The following is a 24543-nucleotide window of genomic DNA, read 5'->3' on the forward strand; positions in this document are numbered from 1 at the left end:
GATAAATCGTAAGTGGAGACTTTACTTCACTGTATAAGGTAAGAAATCAAATTCATGACCTACTGATGCGAATATCAATTTATCATAATCCAATCACTTGATATGTACCCTGAAAACAATGATACACTTAATACTTGGTATAAGTCGGGGATGTGAAGACTACCAGACTTGTCTGCACACATTTAAACCACCACCTCCCTTAAGGGTATTGCTTTCTACTGCAACTCATCCACTATTGCAGAAGAGCTACTTTGACTTCACATCTCAGTAATAATTGACATTTTTGTCCTTACTCTTTATATTCCTTCTGTTCATCTATCTGTTCCCTAAAAACACAGATCACATCATTGTATGTAACAAGACATCATCAAAATATACCTCATGACCCTTCAAGAACATGTATGCTTATGAAAATATGGGAAGATCCCCTAATAACATTTAAAATTCCTTTTATTAAGCTAGGGAGAAATAGCTGCTAGGTAAATTTTTCATGAAATCCACATATCATATAAAACACCAAGAGATTAAGGAAGAAGAGTATCTCTCAAGTCTATGGTTGGTGATAAAAATCTAATTGAACAACAAGTACAATTACACAGACCACAAGCCAAATCTTTCTCTCATTCTCTTCTACTGTGCTAAAACCGTTTCTCAATGAGTAGAAAACGGTGTGATAGATTGACAAAGAGAATAAGAGACACAGTCTTTAATTTATAATATCAATAGAATTCTACCTATCATAAAAATTTATTGGGCCTATACTTATTTCACAAATCAAGACAAATAGACCTAAACCCATAAAGGTGCACTATGGCCAATATACTAGTTATGATCACATATAACTTATCGGACCTCCATACAATATTAAGCTAAAGTGCAACTGGTTTTCTTAAAATAAGACTTAATTAATATTACACACATTATAAAAATTCTAACAATAGCAACATTCTATTTATTTGTTTACATAATGGGAAATGTACAAACCGCTAATGAATTTGTCAATTTCATCAAGCATCTTACCAAGTAAGACAATGAAATGTTTTAACTTGCTGAGCTTTATTATCAAAAGAAGAAAATTTTGGACTTGCTTACATGAAATTTCCCCACTTCAAAGGAGGATTTATTTTTATGCAGATAAAGAACTAAACAGTTAAGAGAGGTGAGCCCTAGATTCATCCAACCCACCAAGAAGTAAGCCAACCCCGTAAGGTCGTTTCCATGATCTCTGGGTACAAACCTGCAATCGTCAAGTGTAGAAGAGAGGGTAAGCCAGTCCTGCATAAAAAAGAGGAATGAACTTGCAATACTGCCAGTAACTAGATGCTGAAAATTCTCTAGAATAAAGACAACATAGAGGACGAACATTGCAAATATGGTACTATAAGCTAAGAGAAGAATGATTTCTATTTCACCATAACTGAAAATAACCATTTTGGTCAAGTGTCCATATTAACCCTAAACATTAATAACCATATTGGTCATAAACATTTTTATCCACCTAATCACCTAACATCCTCCAAGCCAACACCCCCAGCCAAATCCAGTGACTAAAACTAAGACAAAAACCCAACCAGCCAAAGCTCTGTAGATCTCTTCTTCTTTCTTTTTATTCTCTAGATTCTCTTCTCCTCTTCTTCCATCTTATTCTTCTTTTTTCTCTTTTTCTAAAGAACCAGAAAATCTAGACTTAGGATGGTTCTCAAAGCCCAGATGTTAGCTGGGAAGCACAAAAAACCTAAATTAGATCTAGGTTCTGGGAAATCTAGATTCTAGAAAAAAAGATGTTCTTGAGAGACAGAGGTAAGGGTTTGGCCTTCTTTTTAAACCAGAGAGAGAAACTCATTAATTTAGCTTTTACAAAATTTAGCTTTTATGGGAAATAATATTTCTATAGAACTTTTGTACAGAAAATAACACTCAAACCAAGTAGTGGTATCAATTTTGTAGTATTACTTTCTTATATGGTCATCAAATAATGTATAAAATTTCTATCTGTATATCATTACTCAATGCTAATTAAAAATATTTTAAGACAAAAATAATTATTTATTTGCTTAAATAAAAGAGCTAATGAGACTTTTTATTGGCATCATAATCAGTGGTAATTACGTTTATGAAAAGGGTATTTTGCCAATTAAGTTGATATTATTGAGATTAGTAAGTCACTTCAGTCAACACAAGGGAACTTCTGGTTGCTCATATCATACTTGGTCAAGTCAGAATATTTCATGTTAAATAAAAACAGTGATTTCCAAGCAGAGGAAATCTCTTACAAGTTATAAAGACTAATGGAGGTCGGAGTAATTTTTGACATGCTAGGGATATTTTGTATAGTAGCCCTAAATCTCAGGGGTGCCCAATGTAATTTACCCAAATAATTTTGGTAACCCAAATCTTTTTTTCCCTCCTTAAAAGTAACAACTTATCGGGAAATTACAAGGCTAATTACCTCGTTCCAGGCATACTGTTGGGAAATTTCTAGGAAGAATTAAGGTCAAGCCAATGTCTTCTTGGCTCTTGGTTAGACTGTTTCTCCAAGGAACCTCAGATCCAGTCACAGGAAGTGGAGGACTGGGAATGATGATGCTCACCAGAGGAGGATGGGCAGAATTTGATGAGCAGCAGAGTGTGGGCTTTTCATCAGATGCAAGTGAGGAGTAAACAAGATGGTCTGGGTGAGTGATGGGACTGGCAGGCACTGAGAGATGGGGTGGTTTCTTCTGATGAAGGGATGGTAACTCTTGTCTTAGATCGTTTATGGGCATTCATATTATGACACAAGTTCTGATGGAGGAACTTTGGGTTGTACAGTTGCTTGATAAGATTTAATAAAGTCCATCAAACTGAGGAGCTCTAGGAAGGAGAGGGAGCTCTAAAGGCTTGTTACTTGTGTCAATTACAAGAGATGAGGCAGCAGTGGAGAAGGTCCAGTGGGCTTGCTCGTACGAGAATGGCTACCGATTGAGATAGAGATGTCATTTGGACTGGACCGCCCCTAGGGTTGGTGGGCCTGGCCTGTTTGGCCTTTTTGGAAGACCTGTGGGCCAGGCCAAGGGGTTGAAACAATCTGCATAGTGTGAATCTGTCACGACTCGATTCCAGATGGGCCCGTGACTGGAACGAATCCCTAGGCCAAACGGCCCTACCATGGATTAATAAGCCCCTCCCATAACTCTGACTAATTATAAAACTCGAGAAAATACAAACAAGTGGTATGAATGAGGAAGTTACAAGGCGTTTGGTACAAGAGAAATTTTAAGATTCTTGGAAATGTTAGGTTGAGAATCTGTATTCTCATATTTGGTACAACTTTTTTATAAAAAGAATCTTGAGAAATAGGATTCCCAAGAATGATTTTTAAGCAACTTTCCCACTAAAAGATTTCCAGGGGGGTTGGGAATCCAAGTTTTCCATGGACTTAGGAATGTTTTTAACAAATAAAAAGACTAAAACACACATTACCCTTTTATAACTCCATACAAACATATTATATATATGTAATATATTTATATTAAATATATTATATATACATATATGTATATATATGTAATATATTTATATTAAATATAAAAATATATTATAATATATTTATTATAAAATATTATATATATTAAAGTAGATATTCATACAAACATATATATTATTATGTATATATATTATATATATATACACATACATATATATACATAATGTGTAAAAAAATAACATTTTTTTTATTTTCTAAAGATATTGTGGGTCCTAATATTTTATATAGTAGAAGAAATTTATCATTTTTAAATAAAAAATTAAATAAGGGTAATTTTGAAAAAAGAACATAAATTTCCAAGAATGTTACATTTAAACCAAACATATAAATGTAAGATTCTCATAAAAGAATACTCAACATTCTTGAGAATGTTTAAATCTATTCAAACATAGAATTGCATAAATCCTGGAAATCAAAGATTTTCAATAACATTCCCAAGAATCATGAATCCTAGGAATTTAAAAACTTCTCCCGTACATATACTGACAACCACAATGTAAATGTCATCAATAACCCTCATTTTGTAAATATAGAATGAATATATCCACATCATGATGCCACAAAAGGCTCATACATAATCCCACAGATCGGGCTTACAGTATAAATGTACATCAACAAAAATAAAGGTACAAAAGAATAGACCCGACAATGTGTGTGCGTCTCCATAGAGCATCTTATATCAAATTAGAATTCGAAAAGGGTCTAACATCATATTGGAGGATCTTTTAGGCTGGTATCAAAAAGGATCCTCTAAATAGTGGGAAACAACAAGGGTGAGTCTTAGGGACTTGTGAATATAAGTATGTTATGCCCTAAAAAGCTAACACTCTCTAGCCAAAATTCACTTTGAGAACTTTGCATATAGCTCATTCTCACGGAGGGTCTGCAAGAGCTCCCTGAGATGATGCTCATGCTTGGTGTCACCTATTGAGTACACCAATATGTCATCTATGAACACGATGACAAATCAATCTAAGAAGGGTCGAAATACCCTATTCATTAGGTCCATGAATGACGTAGGGCATTCGTCAACCCAAAAGATATCACCAAAAACTTGTAATGTCCATATCGAGTGCGAAAGGCAGTCTTAGGAATGTCCCCGTTCCTAATCTTCAACTAATGGTATCCGGATCTCAAGTTGATCTTAGAAAATCGTCTCGTGCCCTGCAATTGATTAAATAGATCATCGATGCGTGGCAACGGATATTGGTTACGTATAGTAACCTTACTTAATTGATGATAATCGATGCAGAGTCTCAAAACTCCCATCTTTCTTCTTCACAAACAACACTAGGCCAGCCTATGGTGACAGACTCAGTCTAATGAACCCCTTATCTAGGAGTTCTTACAATTGATCCTTTAACTCCTTTAATTCTTTGAGAGCCATCCGATACGAGGGTCTAGAAATAGGTCGAGTCTTTGGCATTAAATCGATAAAAAAAACTCAAATCTCTCGGTCAGGTGGCAAGCCAGATAGCCCTTCAGGAAAGACATCAGGGAACTCGCACACCACGGGAACTCCACTGACCTCCCCAGCTGATTGCTCGTAATCTCTCAACAACTATGAACCCCTCATAGCCTCTACCTAGTATAGCCTCGCCTCTAAGGTTGATACCAGAATGTTAGCACCTAAAGCTCTATCCCCCTTGGATATAAAACAAATCCTCATTAGGAAAATCAAAACAAACGCGTTTTTTATGACAATGTAAGCTGGTATGGCACAAAGCCAACCAATCCATGCCTAGAATAGCGTCAAACTCCATAGGACCAAGTAAGGTAAGGTCTGCTAGCATGTCCCTACTAGCAATAGAGACAACACAAACCCTAAACACCCGATCCAATTGTACGGAATCACCTACTGGAGTCCCCACTAACATAGGCTCATCTAGAGGAGTGGCACCTACCCTGTAACGCCCCGTTCCTACTTACAGGTGTTACTCGTGAACAATTACCCGAATTGTCTACCTGCCCGGCCTTAGGTGAAGGGTGGACCATGTTTCTAGAGGAAACGCCCTAGGTGGGAATTAGGCTCGTCCTTCCCTTCCCGCAACCCCAGGATTCACTAGCAGAATTGGGCTTCAACCACACTGCATTTGATTAAGAAAAAAAGCTCATGAAAATGCCCAACCGCCATTTTCTTATTTATTTCAATTCTTTCTCCATCCAAGAATTTTTACCGGGCTCCATGAAAATCACCATCTAAATCAATTCATTGATTTATTACCAACTCAGGAGAAAAAACTCATAATATTCGATTTTCCAAAATTTTGGCATTATTCTTCAAAATGCCCGAAAAATCCCTTTATTTTGAAAATTCCTTTGGGACCCAAAATCAATTAAGAAATGCCCCCAAAATCCCAAATTCTTAAAAAAAATTGGCCAGCGGGGCCCCACTGGGCGCTAGCAGCGCGGGCTGGCTGCGCATGTTGCGTGCTTGCCTGCGCGCGGCCGCTGCCGACCGCCCGCGGCCTTGCCTGCGTGCGCGAGGCTGCTGCTTGTTGCCCCAGCTTCTACCTCTTCACTTATTTTCTCTTTTTTTTTTTCTTTGGGCTTTAAAATCCCAAATTTTTCAAAAATTTAAATGAATAAAAAATACTTCACATCCTTCAATTTTTGCCTTTATTTCTCTATAATTAAGGCTTAAACAACACCCTTGATGCTTCCACAACAACTCATACCAAAGTGAGATTTAACCTAGGCTTCAACATGCCATAAACCTCAATCTCATTTCAATTTAAAATCAACACTTCAACGAAAATACACTCATAGCTTTGGCTTTAAAAAGTCATTATCAATCAAATGAGTTTTACATCTCATAAATCAAACACAATCACATAGGCTTCCATAAACCATAAATTTACAACAAAAATAATTAAACACCATGAGCTTCCAACCACAAGCTTGCAACTTTTTCTTCTCTCTTTTGACATGAGAATAACCTACAAGGGGAGGATAAAACCTCATGAGCTCAAAAGCTCAGTAAGGGTGCATATGCAAAGTAAATACAAGCATAACAAGTCTATGTAATGGCAAATGCATGCAAGCATGGTTAGGTTATTCTATCCTCACAACCCAACATGGTTTGAGGCATCAACCCACCACTTCTTTCCCACCCCCATGGCCATAGGTCTCAAGAACAATAAAAGCATGCAAAGAGATACATAAAAGTTTATGCAACCTACTTACAATGCAATGTAAGGCCTCCTCCACATGGGGCCATCCCTTACCTTATTCTTGAACCTCCCTATCTTTATTTCAAGAGAGCTTCCAACATCATTTTCTCCCACCTAAAATGGCATTTCAACAAACCACTTAATTTACATACTAACATATTAAAATAAAGAGAAGGAAGAAATAAACTTACTTTGATTCCTTCATCTTCTTCTCTCTTTTCTTCTTTCTTTTCTTTCATCTTCTCTCTTTCTTTCATTCAAATGGCCAAAGGGAAAACAAGTCTTCCATACTTGCCCTTATATACTATCATTTTCCAATTTCAAGAATGGACTCCACCATTCATTAAAAGCACAATCCGTGTGCTTAAGGGAGACTCAATCTCAACCATTCATTAAAACAACCAAGTCTCCTCTCTAGGAGAAAACACACTTTTAAATAGGTTGGCAATCCATGCCATTTACTCTCTTTATATCCCCACCCTTGGATTTATTCTCTTTCTCAAGAATGCATCTCACCCATTAGATCTCTTGCATTTTTCATTTATTTCTCATTTACTTAATAAGACTATTTTCATATCCATTTTCAAGACTTAATATAAGCCATTGGATATCTTTCACCTTTTCAAGATTTGATCCTAACCCTTTGATCATTTAGTCTTCCAATACCAAAATTAGCCATTTTCTCAAATATTTATTTTGACTAATTTCAACAAATCAACTTGAGTGACTAATTTCACTCTTTCTCATTTAAATAAATCCTCCCATTTTCACTCATAAATGAGTGACTAATTTCCATTTCTTTTGCATTTTCTTTTTAGGTAACAACATCATGGCTTGCATTTAACACTTGAAAGACCATTTACTCTCCAATTTTGAATTTCATTTAAATGCCTATTCTTGATTCACAAGATTATGCCACGTGTCACTAACCACCATATCTCATTTCTCATTTCTTTCCCATTTAAATTAATGGGACCAATTTCCACCATCACATGAGAGACCACTTGAAAGACATAAATACTTTCTTTGTCATTTAATAAAATCTCCATATTCTCCAAGGCATTAATGGTGACCATTTACCATTTTTTTTTTGTATTTTCTTTAATCCATATAATCATGCCTCTCATTAATGCAAAAATGACCAATATCATTTCTTTTTGCATTTCTTTAACTCCCTCCATGTGGCATTACCACATTGATTCACCATTTAGGGAAAATTAATTATTTCTCAAATAATTCAATATCCACAATTTTTCCTATTTCCATAATTAAATTCTTTTATGGAATCACTCCAAATTACCAAAATACCATTTCATGAATTATTAATCTCATATCTCCACATAAATACAAAATTGGGATTTAATTCACTTATTCACCTAATTCCACATAGGAATTATTTCCAATTTATCAAAATACCCTTTATTGGACTTTGCTATCCAAATTACCAAAATACCCCTCTCATAGGGCACCCTCAATCTCAAGGATCTATCGCCTCCTCAAGGATATTTTTGAAATTTTCTCATTTCTTTTCTCATTCTCTTAACACTGATAACACCGGGTGTTACATTCCCCCAGGTAGGGAGCAAACTATTGCGTCACATATGAATGTGTCGCCCCTGAGTTGAATAACACATGTGCACTATAACTATAGATAGGAACTATACCTATCACCACCTGGTTAGATGTTTAAGCATCCTAAGTCGTCATATGGTAAACCCTAGGCTACCTCTGTGAGCCAAGTCCTTCCAGAGATTGAGGAGTGCTAACTTGAGCTCTAGATGTAGGCTGTTGTGCCGAAGCCTGTCGTCCCCGTGGTTGTCGCCCTAATTGGGGGCAATATTTAGCTTTATGCCCAGATTGCATACAATAGTAGTTAGCAAGCACCCACACTACTACTAAGGTACTCTTACCAACAAGTGAGGAGTTGACATTGAGATGCCACTCTTCGCTAACACCACCACCATGCCAAGCCTTATTCCCATAAGGTGAGGTAGACCATATGGATTCTAACTCACCAATGATTTCTATCCATGACAATATCTTTTGTAAGCACATTATAACCCAAGTCATGCCTAAAAGTTTCCCAATAAATTTTTCTTGGTTTCCCTCTACCTTTTCTACCTACCAAGTTCTTCCATTTCATCATGTCATTCCCTGCTACTAGCACTAAAATCTTACGCATTTTAATGTTAAGGCAGAATGAGTAGTTTGACAACATTATTCTTAATAGACATAAGGAGTGGATAAGTACATGATGAGATTGCAATGAAAAACAAGAAGGTGAGCAACCACACAGTTCTAATAAAAAGAACAGAAATGGGGGAATTGCCCAAACCCAAATTATGGCAAACTCACATGTCCAACTCATAGCCAAAAGGGCTAGAGAACTTTATGTAAGGGTCAAAGTGTGTAAGTATCATGTTGAATCCACATATAATGCAATTATGCAAGGGCATAACCAATTTGAAGAAGAGAGGAAGATTTATCTTCCAAAACTTGGCTAATTAAATTGGTTATACAAGTGGCATACTTGCATAACCAATGTGGAAGGAAGAAAAACGGGCAAGGCTTGAGGGTCAAGACTTGGCTTCAGATGATGATTTCTTTTCCAACCCTGTGGTCAAAGGGTACTACAAGAGCCATGTCAAGATGAGCTAAAGACTACAGACGAAAATGATATTTTACAGAATTTTTATATGAAAGGTATTTGATTCATCTTTTGCATAATAAAAGTTTGAATTAGGTTGCTTTTTTTTTTTTTTCTTTTTCTTTTTTGTTGATATGACCACAAACTATTCTTACAAGGCTTAACGCCATAACTGGAATTGCATATAAAGATGATCCAACAATAATGGCGTGCGAGCTCATGAATGAGCCCAGGTGCACTTCAGATCGATCAGGGAACACTCTCCAGGTTCGCAATACTTCCCTTTCCTCCACCTGTTCACCATGGCTTCTCCTATCCATCCATTACCATTTCAAACATAGTTACTAAAGTTGGACTGATTTGGCTAATTAAACCGTGAACTAGTTATCATATTGATTCAATTCAAGAAAACAATCAAGCAAACACGTATAGATTGATCAAAATTGGTCAATCTTTTGTAAATCAATCTATTTTATTTTATTTATTCAAATCTTTGATTTTTTAAAGATTTATTTATTTTTAATATAAGGGTAATTTAGTCCTTCTAAAAAAATAAAAAGAACCATGATTCTTTAAAAATTAATTTATTGTATCTTATATATGAATTTCTGAATCAACGGTTTAGCCATTGAACCAATACCTCAACCAATTAGTTCGATTTTAGTAACTATGGTATTTCAAGAGGTACTTTTTAGTTATTTTGAAAACAAATAAATCAATGCATGAGACTCAACATTTTCTGGAAGGTCTTATTTATATAATAACATTTTTCTTATTTTTTCTTAAAATATTATTTTCACAACCCAAACTTGTGATTTTTCAGTTACGAAAAGAGTAATCTTACTGTTATTATCAAGATCGAGACTTCTATAATGCATGATGCTTCGTGAAGAGATAGACTTAATCAACCAAATACAAAAGGACAGAGAAAACGCAGCCGCTTAATACTATCACGGAGATAAACTTAATGAACCAAATACAAAAGGACAGAGAGAACACAGCTGCTTAGTACTATCATGGAGATGAACTTGATGAACCAAATACAAAACGACAAAGAGAATCAGCTGCTTTTAATAGTATTATGGCAGGGTTGGATCGCAGAGATGGCTTCTTACATAAAATCCACAGACAATAATCACCTCCTAGAAGTTGGTCTCAAAGGATTCTACGGACAATCAGCACCTCTAGACAAGCAATTCAACAACTACTTCAAATTGGAACAGATTTCATTGCAAACAATCAGATACCTGGGATTGATATCGTGATAGTTCACTCGTATCTTGACATATGGTAAGGGCAATGGTCTCGCATGAAATGCAACCAAAACCATTTTTCCCCGGTTTCCCTGCAATGAGTTTCCTTGGTTCTTGATAACCAGGTTTGCAGGAAGACCCGATGATGTGCAACTGTCGTTCTTAGAGGCCTGGGTAAATGATCACAATCACGATGCCTAGATAATCCTCCAGAAGCCACTTCTATTCTCTGAGTTTGGGAAATCATCCAAAGATCCTGGTTTCAGCATCAGCCAATGGGACAAGTTTAATAGCATCTACTCAGCTATCTACTCATCAGCCAAAGGTGGCGGCGCAGCTTCTGGTGGATTATTCTGGCACCTCCTTACTAAAGGACATGACTATCTACGCAATGGTCACAAGGTAATTTTAAGTGAAAACTCGTCTACAGCTAGCCTGATTGCTGAACAGGCCCAAAAACTCAATAGCACCAGGAAGATGTATGATAGATAAGCTGAGAATTGTTGAGATATCAACAAAAATAAGGGATACGAAGAAGCATGGAGATACTGGAAACTGAAGAATGACTATGAAACCATCTGAGAATGAAACCAGATGCAAAGCCAAAGTAAAATGCTCTCTTAGAAACGATTGATAAGGTTGTGCAACTATCAAGTACTAAACACAGCAAGAAACTCCTCTGACATCATGAGGCTTCAAGTTGCTACTCATAATAGAAAGTAACTTATAATTTAGACATAGAAGAAAACCTGCTAATCACTTATTAATGCAAAGAAGTTGCGGCTCTATTACTACCTTCTGGTCTCAACTAGACTGAGAGGTCGGAATGAGGTTTCATATAATCGTTCCATCTTTGATAGCTGCATTCTTCAGTACTACTGTGATCCCGGATCGAATGTAGAAACCTTCTTTCAGTCTCTCTGCTTCTTCAACACCCTGAGATATCAAAATTCCAGTGATTGGGAGTAAAATTTTAAATGAGTGAAGAAGTTTGGAAAGCAATATTCAAGCCTTTGCAAAAGATTATAATACTTACATCTTTATTTGCAATGATCACATCTCTTCCTATCTTGGCATTCTTGTCAATTATGCAATTTCTTCATCAAAAAAAAAAAAAAAAAAAAAAACGTCAACTAGTAAAAGAGTTTTCTAGTTCTAACAACAAATAAAGTAATTACTCGCATTAAATAAGATGATGAATCTATAACACCCACAACCCCAGCCAGGACTCTATGAGTATGGCATCAACTCATGGTCCATATAAGTAATGTTTTACAAGCATCCTGCAGTTAAAAGACCCCATTATATGAGGCTCCCCACCTTGTAAGAGTCGGGGAGGGTTGTCTTTCTACGTAGCCTTCCTCTTACTTTTGCAAAGAGTTCGTTTCTAACTCAAACCTGTGACCTTCCATTTTGTTCAGATCCAGACCTCTCTCTCTCTCTCTCTCTCTCTCACATGCGCACACACACATAGAGGTGTGACAGTGTGAGAGATAGAAGTGAAAATGATAGCTACTTGGTTCATTATCTCACCTAATCTTGGTATTCCGTCCAACACCGATGGGAACCTTTCCCTCGGCTAGCAGAGATGCAATTTCAGATTCAGTTTGATAGTAGTCTGCACCCATCATCATAGTATCCTGAAAGAATAAAACATTTCACACCAACATATGTAATTGGTGTTGGAGAATAACTCAACAAGCAAGCTTTTGAAGCTCAAGCATATAATACGACTCACCACAAGCTCCACACCACTCTCCAAGCGTGAACGAACACCCACAATTGAGTGTTGGATGCTACATTTGTTCAAGAAGCATCCATGTGAGATAATGGCATCAACGATCTGCAAGAACTAGTTTAATTATAAATAGCATGCCAAATCATAAGGAAACTGCAAATGTGCTCAATTTCATCAACATACCTTGCAGTTTTCCATTTTGGTTGGTGGCAAGAATCTAGGAGACGTGAAGAAAGGCGTCTTTGGGTCATTAAAGTCGAACTTTGGAGGCTGCAAGAAAGGTAAAATGTTGGTCAGTTGGGAGAAGTAATTCTCACTTGGGAGAGCAAAGAGAAGTAACCAAATAGCAGAGGAGCCAACTATTTAGGTTCTCAAATTTATCTTCCAACTAGAAAGCACGGACACCAGATGGTCCTCGCCAACTTAAAACATTCTACATGAATTTGTTCTTAGGATTAGTTTTTTCATGAACACATAGCAAGCTGCCAAGTTACAGAAGGTCATTGTCATGGGAGAAACTAACCTGTTCAGTGAGGGCCAAGTTAGCATCAAAGAATGACTTTATTGTCCCGATGTCCTCCCAATAGTCATTGAATAGATATGCCTGAAAATTCGAATGTGTTAAATATTACATCAGAAAAAACACAAGCTCAAAGATCCAACTTAGACAAAACAACCTACATCAGTCAAAAGTTATGAAGGTATATTTAAATGATGAAACAAATGATAACGCTGGATGCTCTCATCACCTGGACATTATGATCGGAGACAGCAGAAGGAATGATTTCAGAGCCAAAGCAATTGCATGAAGGGTAGCTCCATCGCAGAAGCTTTAATAGGACATCGGTTCTAAATACGTACACACCCATAGATGCAATGTAGGGATATTGTGCAGCATCTTGCTCGGAAAGTCCAAGAATAGAGGTGTCAACTTGCTGAGGTGAACAGAAATGGCAATATTAGGTAACAAGAAGCCACAACCATAAGAGAAGATATTTGATTTGATCTGGGATAAGAACAGAAATGAAGAGACAAGTGGATAACAAAACATAAAGAGAAAATTCAAGACCAACAGATAGATCCATCTACCATTTGCTTCAGTGCAGGGCCCTTTGGTTTCTCAGAGAATTGGATTATACGCCCTGTCTTGTCAATTTTCATCAATCCATAATCTGAAGCTCGGCTGCAGAACAACATGAGTATTGGTGTGAACTTCATAATCCATCAGGAAAAAAAGAAAAAAGAAAAAGAAAGTAAAAGTTCATATCGATATAAATGAAGCAACATGAGATAAAGCTAGGTCATCTGAACAGCCGGAGATTGGTAAACAATATCTTTAATCTAAAGATGAGCAACACACCTATCATCCATCGGGACACATGAAACTGTGATATCAGCATGCGTGTCAATATGCTTCTGCAATTACATTGCTCATTGATAAACTTACCAATACATAAGAATGTACAAGATAGAATACTCTTTCATTAACAAGGTAAGTACCTGCACAAAATCCATATAATCCATCCTATATAGATGATCACCGGACAATATCAATATATTCTCCACGTTCTTGTTCTTGGCATCCTATAAGAATCAATGAAGACCACTTGTTTTATTTCAAGGGTAACATCAGAAATGATACTGAAGTTCTTAACCCCCACCTCAAATACCCATATGAATTGTCGCACAGCATCAGCAGTTCCCTGGAACCACCTCTTTCCTGCCTCTCCTGGTGTTTGAGTGGCAGCCAAAACCTGTTAGAAATGGCATCTCTTTGAGCCATCAGCAAGTTTCACAAAAATTTATCAATTATAACTTGTAAGCACAAAAAGTTTTCTTAAAAGGCAATTGAACTATTAAAATGAATCTTCCAATACTAGCAAAATCTTGATATGATGTCAAGGTAAAGTTTTGACTCCTTAAAACAGAGTTTGAATGACATTGCTACACATATCCATTTTGCAGTCAATTGACTCCTACTTGCCCAATTCATCTTACCTCAACAAAACCATCCCCAAAAGTTATGCCATTCCCAAAGTTATAAGTGCGAGCAAGGTGTCGATTGAGGGAAAAGGAATTGAACTGAGTGAGGATGAAAATCTTTCGTATGCCACTGTTGATGCAATTACTCATAGGCACATCAATTAGCCTGTAACAACCTCCAATTGGAACCTGCAAAAAGAAAGAACACAACAAAAACAGAATTTGCATCCAGAGTTTTGGCCATGGAATCATTGATCAACAACTAGATATTGGATTTTTCTTACAGCTGGCTTAGCTCTTTTGCTAGTAAGTGGAAAAAGACGAGTCCCGGCACCTCCACCCAATATGATGGCTGCCACATTCTTTGGCTCTATCTTTGGATAATCAAATTCAGGTGCCTCAAATGTCTGAAATAAGTACATCATAAACCAAAAATAAGATTCAATGCTAACACACACAGAAAAAACAAAAAACTTAAACAGCATCAAAATTCAAAAGATTCATTGTGTTATCATGGCAACATGCTTCAAATGGCAACCATTTGATTCTGTCCTTTTTGTCTAGTATCTATCTATCTATCTATCTATCTATATATATATATATATATATAAAATAGAATTCTGCCCGTGGATTCCTACGTCCCAATACGACAACTAAGGTCAAACTTATCAAATCAAATAAAATACTATATATGTATGTGTGTGAGCGCGCGCGCGCGTGCGCATACACACACTTTGCTACAAGTGAACTCACCATAATCTCTTCATCAATATCTGATGTAAGAACAGAGAAAAGTACTCCAGGTTTAGCCTTTGCAACTTTGATTTCAGCCCGCAGGCTTTTCCATAACCGATTTCCCAAAACTTTGGTCTTCAGACCACCCCTTACTTTTTCTCCCAAGAAGCTGGAATCCCTTCTGCTAGCTTGCATTGGATGCACATTGGATTTCATGGAAGCACAGCAAGAATCCATTGCCATCCAATCTGAAGGCCAGAGGATTTGGAACCTCAGAATGTGGAAATGCCAAGGCCAGAGGATTTGGAATCTCAGCGTTACAATAATAGCTTTATTACAGAGGAGGCAGTAAGGGTTAGCGGAAGCAAAGGAGACGAAATCGTCTCGGGCAGGGAGGCGAAGTGGAGGAAGTCGGCGAAGAGAACGCTCGACTAGGAGTCGGCGCTGGACGGCGGAAAGTTGGCCGGAGAAGAGAGAAGGGACGGTCGGACGAGAGGAAGAGAGGGCGAGCCGACGGACGGCGGCTGCTGGCCGGAGAAGAAGAGGAGATGGAGACGCAGGCGAGAGGGACGGAACAGGCGAAGGCGGAGGAGAAGAAGAAGAAGAAGAAGCCGACCGTCGGGGAGGGCAGAGAGGAAGAAGGCGAAGTGGAGATGGAAGCAGTGGGGCTGATCAAAGTTCAGTTAAAAGGTTCCGAGTTTTACAAAGAAAGAAGCGAGGAAGAAAGAAAGCAAGGAGAGAGAGAGAGAGAGTTGGTTAATATTCAGGGCTTGATCCTTGTGATGCCTCACGAGAGACTCGGCAAGTCCAAAGGCTCTTTTCTATTCAAAAGTTCAACCTCTCTCTCTCTCTCTCTCTCTCTCTCTCTCTCACATGGATCCGTCGCTTTGGTCCAGACTTGTATGCCACTGGGAGGTGTCCTCTGATATTTCACTAATCTCATATTAATAGTGATGATTAGTTTATTATGATGGACTTAGTCTCAGATCTTCATTGGATGTGATTTATAATTGTTTCTTATTAGAACTAGAGATTATACTAACTCTCTATTCTATTAACGAGCTGAGATCTGTCCCCTGTCCTTTTGCCTCTCTTCAATGTCACTTCATCAAATTAATATATATTATTATTAAATATATATTAATAATGACAAAAAATTTAATATTTTTTTTAAATTTATTCTATAATGAACGAAAAAAATTCAACTCTTTTAAATAAAAAAAATTTAGACAGAATACTTTCATTTAAAAGAGATGATTTTTTTATTAATTACAGAATAAATTTTAAAAAAATTAAATTAAATTTTTTATCATTATTAATACATATTATTATTTAAAAATACATATTATTTTGATAAAGTGACATAATTTAATTAGAAAGACAACAAAGGGGACACTGAAGGGACAGTAGATTTGGACTCTCTATCAATTATATTAAAGAACATGTTTATAAAAGTGACTCACCTTGTGACTATTATTATATTAAATTATAAGTTCATCCTTATTATTATATTATTATTTATATTTAAGATTATAATTACGTATTGATAAAAATACTTATTTATTATATTTTATTTTTAATATTTAAATAATTTTATTAGATGATGTTAATAAATATATCATATTTTAAATTATTTAATTAATAATAAAATTATTTGAATATTAAAAAAAATATATAAAAAATTCCTATTATCTAAAAATAAGGTGCATTTATTAGCGTTCAACTATTACTTTTAGAACAATTAGCTTAACACCCATGCAATGCGCGGCTTATTTTATACATAAATTTTACAAAAGAATTTATAATCAAAATTATGATGTATTCAAAAATACTAATAAATAAATAGAGTTGAAGTAAGAAATGCAAGACATGTGTTGTATGGTTGATTGTACAACTACTATACATCCGAGTCAAAACAGAGTACAATTAAGAAGTTAAGATTGCGTTTTCTTTGCTGTTTTTAAGTCATTTTTAATTTTTAATTTTTTAAAATAATGAAAATATATTTTTTTTTGTTGTTTTTAAAAATATATTTTTAAAAATAAAAAAAAAATTATAAAGAAAATTCAAAATAACAAAAAGTTATTTTGAGTGTTTTTATTCAAAACAAACTCTAAATTCAAAATATATTTATTTATTGATTTATATTTTATTATTATTGTAATAAAAAAAATATTACAAAATTCATTAACTTTAAAATGTATATATATATATTTTTTAATAATATATTAATATTAAATATTTCTAATTTATTAAATAATTAAATTTATTGAATAAAATATTATTAATAAATTATTTTTAAAATTTACGCGTTTTTTAATTTTTTATTTTATAATCAAGAAAATACATTTTTAATTTTTTTAAAAAAAATTAAAAATAAATTTAAAACTTCAAACTGAAAATTAAAAAACAAAAAAAAACGCAACATAAATATCGATAGTTTTTAGATTGGAGAGACAATTTCATGCGCACATACATTCTAGCAACATAATCGTCGAAAGGAAACACTGACTCACCGACTAAATCGAATGTACTATACCCTTCCAAAGTGAAACTCAGTACGATTTAGAAGATACGGTGAGCACTCTTGTAGACTGCCTGCAGTGCTAATCATGCATAAGAGGAAACTCACCAGCATCAGTGGAAATGGCTAAGCAAGCGAAGGGCTTGGATCGGAAAGAGGAGGACGACGATCGCCAGAGGTTCGAGCCGGCCACCGATACGCACCCGACTCCGAGGCCCAACGGCGCCCGAGCGCGCAGAGAGGCGACGTCGATCGCCCGATTGTGAAAGCATCAGGCTGGCAGCCGCGCACCACGTCGTCAATGCCATTGTTTAGTTTCTCTCAGTCACTTCTCAGCGTCTTGCTGTAAGTCTATCTTTAACTAAGTGATAGTTAGCATTTCATCAAGCATCGTAAGTAATTTAAATATACTTACCTCTAATAGTAATATGGCTGCAACTCTATCTTTGATGAATATGAGGTGATATCAACGCATGAAATTTGGCTTCTTTTGGTTGCCTTCTCAAATATTCTAATACCTAATATCGTAAACTACTACTACTACTACTACTACAAATCTTCTTGACTATTCTAGTGTTTATGTTTATTATTGATGCCTTTCCTTCAAGGTGACCAATTGAAAAAGGTGGAGAATCATCTCAAAAAAAATGCCTTCACCTATAAAAGGATAATATATGCAAAAGAATAAGTCAAACTTTCATCTTCGCTTGATTGGGGATTAGAAAAGAAAAACAATAAATCTTATCACGTTTTTATATCAAAGGTTCAACAGTACAACGTATAAAAGCATAAGGAAAAACGAGTCATCAAAAACAAAATAAGAAAGGATCTCAAATTAATTGTGAGCGTAATAAATGTATTAAAAACATCTTGAATTTATAGCTACTTATTGAAACATCACAAACAGGCTTTCGTTGTCTTCAAACCTTTAGTGACACCAAAAAGGCAACAAAAAGAATTGCCAGCTTAATACAAAAATGTGCAGTGTTGTTAAGTTCTAGCTACATGATTAGGTCTTCCTGAATGATAATCTAGCTTAATACAGAAAGAATTGCAAAGTCAATACAACTATATGCAGTGCTTTTGTTGTTGTTAGGATAAAACAATCAAAATTTGTTTGTCTTGGGAGCTCAGAAGTAAATCAGTAGAGCTTGGTGAGGGAATGGGAGAAGCGAGGTCTGAGGCAAGGCCAATGAGTGCTGGTGATGGCTTGGGAAGTAGCTCGATTTGTTGTTCGGGAGAGGAATGCACGAGGCCAGGCTCGATCCGCTGTCTGGTAGAGCAAGAGTGAAGCCCTAATTGGTTTCCACAGGGGTTCACATGAAAGGGGTAACCTAAAGTGTCTTCAAGTGAGTTAGGGCCCAAAGGGTCTTCAGCTACGGAAGGAGGTGTGGCTAATAGCAAGCCTCAAAAGGGTCTTTGAGAAAGGTAGGGCCCGAAGAGGTCTTCGGTTGTGGTCTCGGGTGTGTTGTTTTGGTTCTTATGTTTTGGTTTTGATTATGAAAAATAAATATTGCTTTAAATGCATTATATATCTTTTAAATGAAAATCAATTTCAACTCATCCTAAAATACCAATTATTTCTTTCTCAAAAGATGGAGATTGAAAAAACAAAATTTTATATTCAAAATAATCTCCTAAAAATCATATTTAAAATCGATTTTAAAGTGTTGGAAAAAATAGAGTAAAATCTTTTAAAAATCAAATGACAAGCTATCGATTGATAAATTGTTAGATCTTGGTCAGGTGCAGTCAACAGCTACTATATCAAAATCAGTTGATCGTTTTTTAGCATGTTGACCATTTTTACTTCTCATGTCGACTATTTTTCAAAAATCAACATGCTATTTTTCAATTTAGCATGTTGACCATTTTTTAACTCTCTATTCTATCAAGGTGTATGGCTCCAAGAGAGCTGTATTTGTCTCCAGGAAGTATTATTTGCTCCTCAAGGTGCTTTTGGAAGAGTCGTAGGTGTCCCAGAGAGTTATGGAGTATTCAGAAGGATTGAAAGAGTCTTTAAGATCTTCAAGTTTGTGGCATAGGAAGAGTTAAAAGACACATGGAGATCTTTCTCACGTAGGCCCTTCAATATTTAAGGTAGATGTCATCATCATGCAAAAGAAGATACGTAAAAAAAGATGCAATATATACTACACTGTTTTCAAAAAGGGTTAGGTTGTGAGTCTGCAAAAAGGTGAAAGGCCTTCGAAAGGGTTAGACTAATGGATATGGAATATTGGATCTTACTTAGGTTTTGGTTTTCTAGGTTTGGATTTGGGTTCTAAATGCGTGAGACAAGGGCTATTTAGTATTATCTATCATTTCTTAATAAGATTTTATCAATAAGTGTCATAAATAATATGATATATTTATTATTAATTAATAAAAATAGTATATATTAAATATAAATTGCGTTGGTGATTACGAGGAAAGCTAAAAATTAACGCATAACATCTCTTTTTTTTTTTTTTTTTCAATTACAGAATGAACTGCCGCGTGTCCATTTGACACGTTTACTACCAGATCTGGTGCGATTCTATCGATGAGGATGACGACGGCGCGTCTATTGATGAGGATGACGACGACGCGTGGCGGTATTTTGTCAGGACGGTGACGTTGGAAGCCGTGATGGACGGTTGGCATTTTGTGATCCGAACGTTGCAATTAATTGGGCCGCAGTTGGAGTGGCCCACCATTCTCTTGCGGCCCAACTCCCAAGAACAGCATGGCACAGACGGGCCCACTTGTGAGACATTGGCTTCCTGGTCTTCTTTGGCCATACACGTGGCCACGTGGCAGGCATCCCCTCAAGTTCAATCAAAATTCTCTTTTTAGAAGATATTTTACCACTAATTTTCAGCTTTACTCTTAATTTTGGGATTTTTAAATTTTTTTAAATATATTTTTAACGTAATTGAATGAATTGGCCTGATATATTAAATTAAATTATATAGAGTATTTATAAAAATAATTCAAACAACAAAGAATCAAAGCAAAATTTACCCATATTAATCTCGTTCTACGATAACTTAATTCCCAATTTACTTGCAATTATTTTTAATATCACCGTTAATTCAATGGATTACGTGAATCATTAAATAATAATGAACATCAACATAATTCCAAACTTTTAAAAAAAAAAATGAGTTTCAATAAGTAATGCAAGCCAACAAACATGGTTGGTGAGACGGGCCACCACGCGGAGGAGAATGCCTTGCAGGGGGAGCACTTCGAAATTGGAAATTGGAAATTGAAATTGGGTGCCACTCCCGAACATAATGATTTATGTTGAATAAAATATAAATTAAAAAAATAAGATATTTTTTATTATATTTATTAAATTTATTTGACGATTAAAAAAGAAGTCGTGACTTCTTATTTGGATTTTTCTAGATAAATTTATTTTTTTCTAGATAAATTTATCCTTTTTCTCTTTAGATAAATTTATTTTGGTTCTTATAGATAAAAAAAATGATGCATGTGCCATTCAATGCATTCTAAAAACTTTAACAAATAGTTTGATAAAAATTTTAAAATGCTTCATAGTTTTATTTTGATCATTTCATATTTTGATTCGAAAAATATTTCAATATTATCTTACTCAATTTAACAAACGTTATCTAAATGTGTATATTTGATGAGAGAAGAATTCATAATTAACGTAAAATAAATGTACAACATTATTTTATTTTTTTAATTTTTTTTAACCGAATCAAACAAACTAATTATACTCTATAACCACTTTTATGTAAGATACATAAAATACCCTTAGGGGGCGTTTGTTAATCAAGATATGGGATGAAAAAGCTAAGATATGGGATGCATCCCGGACTTCTATCATTTCCAACATATTTGTTAAACTTATCTGAAATTTTTTGGAAAAAGCATTAATGACCTTCTATGTTGATCTTTCAAGATATGCTTATCTCTCTCCCCTTCAAGATAAGTATATCTTAGTCTTTATAGATAAGAAAAAAAAGACATTTGAGTCATTTAGTGCATTTTAAAAAATTTAACAAACAGATTGATAAAAATCTTGAAATGCTTTCTAAGGTTATCTTGATCATTCCATATCTTGATCTGGAATGCATTCCAACTTTATCTTGATGGCTCTTATCTTGCTCATTTTAACAAACGCCCCCTTAATAAGATTTTAAAATGAAAAGCCCATGTTACCCTTAACCTTATTTACTAAAATACCCTTATCTCTTTTATATTATATTTCTTCCAACATTCATGCTGTTACTTTCTACATTGTCGAAACTACCCAAACTCAATCATTTTTCCTATATTCAATTTGGATCATTTAACCTTTTTCATTACTCGCAGCTAGGACCTTAGTGAAGTTGCATTCACCAAGTTTTTTTTTTTTTCTCTCTAACAACTATTCTCAATCAATCTGAAAGTATTGATTATGATTTCTATTTGTTTTGTTTTTCAATTATTTTTGTGTTCACATTGCTTTTTAAGTTATGTAGAATGATTGTGGTTGTGAGTAGAGTATATATTTTGGTAGATATCATTCTAGATCTGACTGATTTGCGTGAAAAAAAAAATCAAAATTGCACATCATAATCTGGTTTAGTGGCCCACTTAAGTAGACTCGGGTTTAGGATCGGGTTTAAATTTTTATTTATTATGTAAATCTAAATTTATATATCCTTATATGTATGATCTTTATTTAATAATACTTGTCAAAATAATTTGATGTATTATTCAATATAAGATTTTTAGTAAAATAATTTAAAATAATTTGATGTTATCATAATACGTAACAAAAATAATTTTGAATTTTAAAAAAAATTAAATTAAAATCTGAACACCTAAAAGCTAACATTTGTGCCTAAAATGTGTTATGTTAAAATCCTTCAAAAATTTTCATAAAATTTTTAAGTGTGATTTTAAATTTTTTTTCATAAACTACATATTTAGTTAAAATTAGAAGATGATATTAATAATAAGATTGTTGTTTTATAAGTCGAAAATCATGAATTTGAATTGTATAAATCGTTTCTTTAGAAAAAAAAAATACAAGTTTTAAAAAGTAAATAAGTTTTTTATACTTACTAATTAATAGTCAGGACCAAGTTTAATTGGAGAATTTAACCTGGTTCAAGTTTAATAACCTCATTATACTTGGTATGGGTTACCAGTCTGTGTGTGTCCGGTTGCATCCATGGTGATGGTGAGACTAATTTCTTTCTTTGAATCTTGCAACAATGGATGCAGCATCATTGGTTATCGTGTGAAACGATGAATGGAATAATAATAAGTACGTAAGGGTAATAAGATGTGTGTGGGGGCTTATAAGAATGCGACTTTTACTGAATCAGTTGAGACTGTTTATACAATGACGGAAATTGATAAAACAAGATACGATATTAATATTTATTTTGTAATGAAACTTTGAAGCAGTCTTCTAGCTAGTAAGTTCCCTATCAAGGATGACCATAGTGACAAGTTTATTATGTTTGATGAAAGCAGATATAAAATGATGTATGTTGATGCGATTTGCAAAGATTAGGATTCAAGTGTTGCCATTCCACTTATATCTACATGTAGTCCATTGTGAAACGATGATTAGGTATATATGGTATGGCTGGTTTGTTAAATGACGCTTCACACACAAATGATGATGGTGATAATGAAATAGATGATAATGGTGATGATAGTGGTGGTGATGATAAAGGAGGAGCCAGTCTGGAGTTCCCAAAAGTAAAGATTTTCAAGTTTACAATTTGAGAACAACACTTTACAAGGGAATTGGATCGTTCCTGGTGTAGAAAATTATGTAATTGAGATAACACGACTCAAAGTGCCAACTCCCTATCAAGGTGATATTTTTTACCATGGCGCACTCTTTAAAAGTAAATAGAAACTAATTTTGGCATTTGGACACTATTATGTTGACGTGAAAATGGACTATTGAATTAAACGTTCGTGCATGGTTCAATTTGATGCCGATTGCAAGGATGTGAATTGCAAGTTTCTACTTTGGGCAAGATGCATACTCGGTTGTTTGTTTTGGCATGTAGTGAAGTTTATGCCAGGTCACACATGTACTTTGAATGTTTACTATTCACATTTTCGGAGTGTGAAGGCTATTGTTATCATAAGTTTGTTCTCAGAAAGAGTGGTGAGTGGTGAATATACACTTGGAATGCTAATGGGAAAGTTGCTGAAGTAGCATGGCGTGCAAATTATGTACACTAAAGCTTGGAGGTCTTTACAACAAGCAAAGAGACTCGTTTATGGCAATGTAGATAAGTCATTTCAACAACTACCCTTATATTTTCACATGTTAAAAGAAACAAATCCCGACAATATCACAACAATAGAGACAGATGAAAACAGTCATTTCTTATATTTTTTTTGTGCTCGAAGCTTTTCTTTAGGGATTTCGATCTTACATAAGATCGGTTGTTGCCTTTGATGCCACCCATTTGAAAGGTGAATACAAAGGGATGATTTTTTGTTATCATTTGCAAAGATGGGAAAGAGATGATTTATTCCATCACTTTTGGATTCAAAGATGTTAAGTCTGACAGATCATGGATTTGGTTTTTGACGAAATTGAGAGAGACTATCGATGTGTAGGAGGATTTGGTCATCGTATCTGATCGTTATCAAAGCATTGTGAACGCGATAAGCCATGTTGTAACGCCCCGCTTTCCAAAATACATAATAACGCGAAATATAAACTGACATCACCTAGAGCGTTATGGAAACCCTTAATCAACAAAAGCATAGGATTGAACCTGAAAGCTTAACCAAAGCTAAATAAAGGGGGTTTCCACCAGATTTTCTTTACAAGCATAATAAATGCACATGGCTTTCAATACACCAAAAGCATAACACATAACTGTAGGAACAACTGTAGGACACCCACACACACTTCTTACAACCTTGAGTATCCTAATTGCTATTTACAATACATCACTTAGTTTACAAGGGTACATAA

The 24543-nt window shown here is 35.0% G+C and overlaps 1 protein-coding gene across 4 annotated transcripts; it reads right to left on the reverse strand.

The window, feature by feature from the left end:
• Positions 1 to 1008: 1008 nt before the first annotated feature.
• On the reverse strand, positions 1009 to 15913 carry LOC127808745 (glucose-1-phosphate adenylyltransferase large subunit 1-like). Of its 4 annotated transcripts, none has more exons than XM_052347329.1 (15): positions 15074 to 15913; positions 14605 to 14727; positions 14336 to 14509; positions 13999 to 14091; positions 13838 to 13921; positions 13698 to 13753; positions 13427 to 13520; positions 13087 to 13272; positions 12861 to 12941; positions 12521 to 12607; positions 12338 to 12442; positions 12133 to 12239; positions 11636 to 11696; positions 11395 to 11535; positions 1009 to 1275 (listed from the first exon to the last, which is right to left on the reverse strand). In XM_052347329.1, exons 1-14 carry the CDS (start codon positions 15296 to 15298, stop codon positions 11434 to 11436), a joined length of 1578 nt encoding a protein of 525 aa, XP_052203289.1. In that variant the 5' UTR covers positions 15299 to 15913; the 3' UTR covers positions 1009 to 1275; positions 11395 to 11433. The 4 variants fall into 4 exon arrangements, with proteins under 4 accessions (XP_052203289.1, XP_052203291.1, XP_052203290.1 ...); XM_052347331.1 differs by having other exon boundaries at positions 1012 to 1237; XM_052347330.1 differs by lacking the exon at positions 1009 to 1275 and adding an exon at positions 9491 to 9658.
• Between the last annotated feature and the right edge of the window lie 8630 nt (positions 15914 to 24543).

Source organism: Diospyros lotus, chromosome 8, assembly GCF_014633365.1.
Source record: "Diospyros lotus cultivar Yz01 chromosome 8, ASM1463336v1, whole genome shotgun sequence".
Classification (NCBI taxonomy): domain Eukaryota; kingdom Viridiplantae; phylum Streptophyta; class Magnoliopsida; order Ericales; family Ebenaceae; genus Diospyros; species Diospyros lotus.

What these genes read in the sequence shown, in the direction of transcription:
- LOC127808745 (XM_052347329.1), bottom strand. Translation starts at nt 15,298, where the DNA reads ATGGCAATGGATTCTTGCTGTGCTTCCATGAAATCCAATGTGCATCCA. An exon ending in TCTCCGATCATAATGTCCAG is followed by an intron (nt 12,942 to 13,086) that starts GTGATGAGAGCA and finishes TCGAATTTTCAG; the next exon opens with GCATATCTATTCAATGACTA. An exon ending in CCAAAATGGAAAACTGCAAG is followed by an intron (nt 12,443 to 12,520) that starts GTATGTTGATGA and finishes TAGTTCTTGCAG; the next exon opens with ATCGTTGATGCCATTATCTC.